This window comes from Gekko japonicus, unplaced genomic scaffold, assembly GCF_001447785.1.
Source record: "Gekko japonicus isolate JY-2015 unplaced genomic scaffold, Gekko_japonicus_V1.1 scaffold1076, whole genome shotgun sequence".
NCBI lineage: Eukaryota > Metazoa > Chordata > Lepidosauria > Squamata > Gekkonidae > Gekko > Gekko japonicus.
In genome coordinates this window covers 602,566-605,272 of record NW_015162512.1, presented here as the reverse complement: position 1 = coordinate 605,272, position 2,707 = coordinate 602,566, and the positions used below count along the sequence as shown (strand labels likewise).

Genomic DNA, 2,707 nt, shown 5'->3' with positions numbered 1-2,707 from the left:
ATCTTGGACTTTTAAAATCTGATTTTAAACTTTTTATCTGAACTCTGCCTGTGATGAGAATTTCATGGCTTTTTTACATTCGTTTGTGGCTACATGCCTTTTGACGTATATCACGCTCAGAGCCCTGCCTAACAGGGATGGGGCGATTAATAAATCAAATTAATGATGATGGGTTTAAATTATAGGCAGGGAGATAACCAGCTGGATTTTTGGATCCCCCCCCCCGAAGGAAAAAAGAAAAGAATATGTTTGGGAGTGGAACCAGCTGCCTAGGGCGGTGGTGAGCTCCCCCTCGCTGGCAATCTTTCAAGCAAGAGCTGGACGAACACTTGTCACAGATGCTTAAAGCTGACCCTGCACTGAGCTAGGAGTTAGGACTAGATCAGGGGTGGCCAAACTGTGGCTCTTTCACATATGTATTGTGTGGCTCCCGGCAGGGTGGCTGGGGAAGCCATGGGGAAGCATGCCTCCCCGGTCGGTCTTCCCTTCTACAGCCAGTGTTCCCCTCCCTGGGTAGGCTTGTGGTGTGTGTGGGGGAGCAGAGAAAGAAAGCAACTTTAAATGCATTCTCAAAGCCCCCCCCCCCCAGCCTACAAGTATCATTGGATAAGTAAACATCATTATCAATATCTGTGTTTACCCATTTTATTTTTATTTTTGGCAGTCTCATTTAATGTTAATAAAAAGCAAATCTGCGTATTTGTCAGTAAAAACGTGTGTGTGATATTTGTTCACATCTGGCGGCTCTCAAACATCTGATGCTTATTCTATGTGGCTCCTATGTTAAGCAAGTCTGGCCACCCCTGAACTAAATGGCCTGTATGGCCTCTTCCAACTCTACAATTCTCTGGTCCGAGGTGGTGTGTTCAAAGGCACATCATTTATCCCTTGGTTCAGCGGCTGGGTTCTCTTGCAGAGCATACCTGATAATGCTAGTCTACAAACACTCACCTTTTCTCAGGGCTTGCGAAACTGAACAGGTTCCCTCCCAGCTCCAGATCTTTTCTCGAAAAGGCGAGAAGCAAAACCTGCCATGTACTAAACATTGCTACAAATTTATTACAGATTTTGTTTTTCAAGTACATTTTGAAAAGTTAACAACCACTTCTGCTTTTTTTAAAGAAACATGTGAATACAAATTTAACACAAAAACCATACACCCCAGGTGGCAATGCAGTGAGTACGAAGGGTCAGGGGAATGGGGAAGAAAAGCAGGAGTGAAGAGAAGCAGAGAGAAAGAGAAGCAGAGTCGGTCCTTTGCACTTGGGAGCTGTGGCAGTGGTTATTCCAGCCACGGGAGGTTCAGAGAGCCGCCCAACAGCAACAAACTGGCCCCATAGCACCTCTGCTTACAAATATAGTTATTTTGCTAGAAAAGGGGCCAGGCTTTACGGCCCAGTCTCCTGGGGCAGTTTGATGGAAAGGGAGCTCCCCGGCTCTGCTGTCAGGAGATAAATATCGAAGTGGAGAAAATTCGGTTTGGGAGAACCTGATGCTCTTTTACTGAGATGCCCCCCACCCACCCCGAGGACAAACTGATATGAGGTGGCCTTTGGGCTGGGCTGCCTGCTCCCAGACAGCTCCCAGGGGTTCTGCCGCCTCCCAGAGATCAGGGAGCCAATTAGTAGAGAAAACCAGCTGAGGGACCCGGGATAAGAGGTGCAAAGAGGTTTAACTTGCCCATTGTGCTGGAGGACTAGATTCTCCTCCTGCCCTGAAGGAGTGACGCTTTTTAATGAATCAACAGCCCTTTCCGAGGGCAAGGGGACTGGAGGCTCCAATCCAAGGCTCTGACCGTTAAGTGAAACAGAGGGCTTCCACACTTTGGCAGGGTAAGCCTTTGACAAAAGAACAGCCAAGGGCAGTGTAGTGCCAGGGCTGCCAAGGAGAGCGCCGAGACCGCTGCGAGCCAGTGAGCAAGCGGGCAGAAGGCCTAGGAACCCGCCCCCCACCCGACCCATCAGGGGCCAGCACCTTCTCTCCTTTTTTGGGAGGGCCTAAGGGGAAAATGCCACCCCCCCCCCCCGCACAGTGATGGGAGAAGCCCGGGGCAGGCTTGGGAACCCCACCCCCGTAGTTAGTTGCCATGCTCCAGAAGAACCACCCCTGCCCCCCAGCACAGCTCTAAGCAGGCTCGCCCTCTGAGAGGCCGGGCCAGTCCTGCCCCCCAGCGGTGTATCAGACAGGAGGCAAGCCTGGAAGCTGACAGCTCACTGGCTTGGCTGGCAGGCAGGGAAGGCAGGCTGGGGGAAGGATTACAGCAGCTGGCACGGGTTCTTCTTACGCCCACGCTTGGCCTGCAAGGCAGCCCGGGTGGCCATCTCGAACACTTCCCGTACTCCGTCCTTTGTCTTGGCAGAGCATTCCAGGTATCCAAAAGCACTAATCCTGTTGGCCATGTCGCGGCCCTCCTCTGGCTTCACCGGCTCCTGAAGGGGAAAGAGGCAGTGAGTTCAGACAGACTCAGGGCTATTTTTGGGCAGGAACGCACAGGAACGGAGTTCCGGCTGGCTCCCAAGTTGGCCACACCCAGCAGGAACTCATTAGCATAATAGGCCACATCCAACAGCAGAAACTCATTTGGATTGGCTACAATTAGGTGTGTGTGGCCTAACATGCAAAAAGCCCTGGGTTTTGACAACAAACAAGGTAAAGAGAATAAGAAGCAAAAGGTGGGTGTGGCTGGATGACCACACTTCTGGCAACA

The 2,707-nt window shown here is 51.2% G+C and overlaps 1 protein-coding gene across 2 annotated transcripts in view; it reads right to left on the bottom strand.

Moving 5' to 3' along the window:
* Positions 1-1,036: 1,036 nt before the first annotated feature.
* The window catches only part of LOC107106083 (transforming protein RhoA-like), a 12,534-nt gene continuing 10,863 nt past the window's right edge, over positions 1,037-2,707 (bottom strand). For both annotated transcript variants that reach the window (XM_015406169.1, XM_015406170.1), the window contains exon 5: positions 1,037-2,429. In XM_015406169.1, coding sequence (XP_015261655.1) covers positions 2,256-2,429 — 174 coding nt within the window. In that variant the 3' untranslated portion in view covers positions 1,037-2,255. The remainder of the gene's footprint in view (positions 2,430-2,707) is intronic.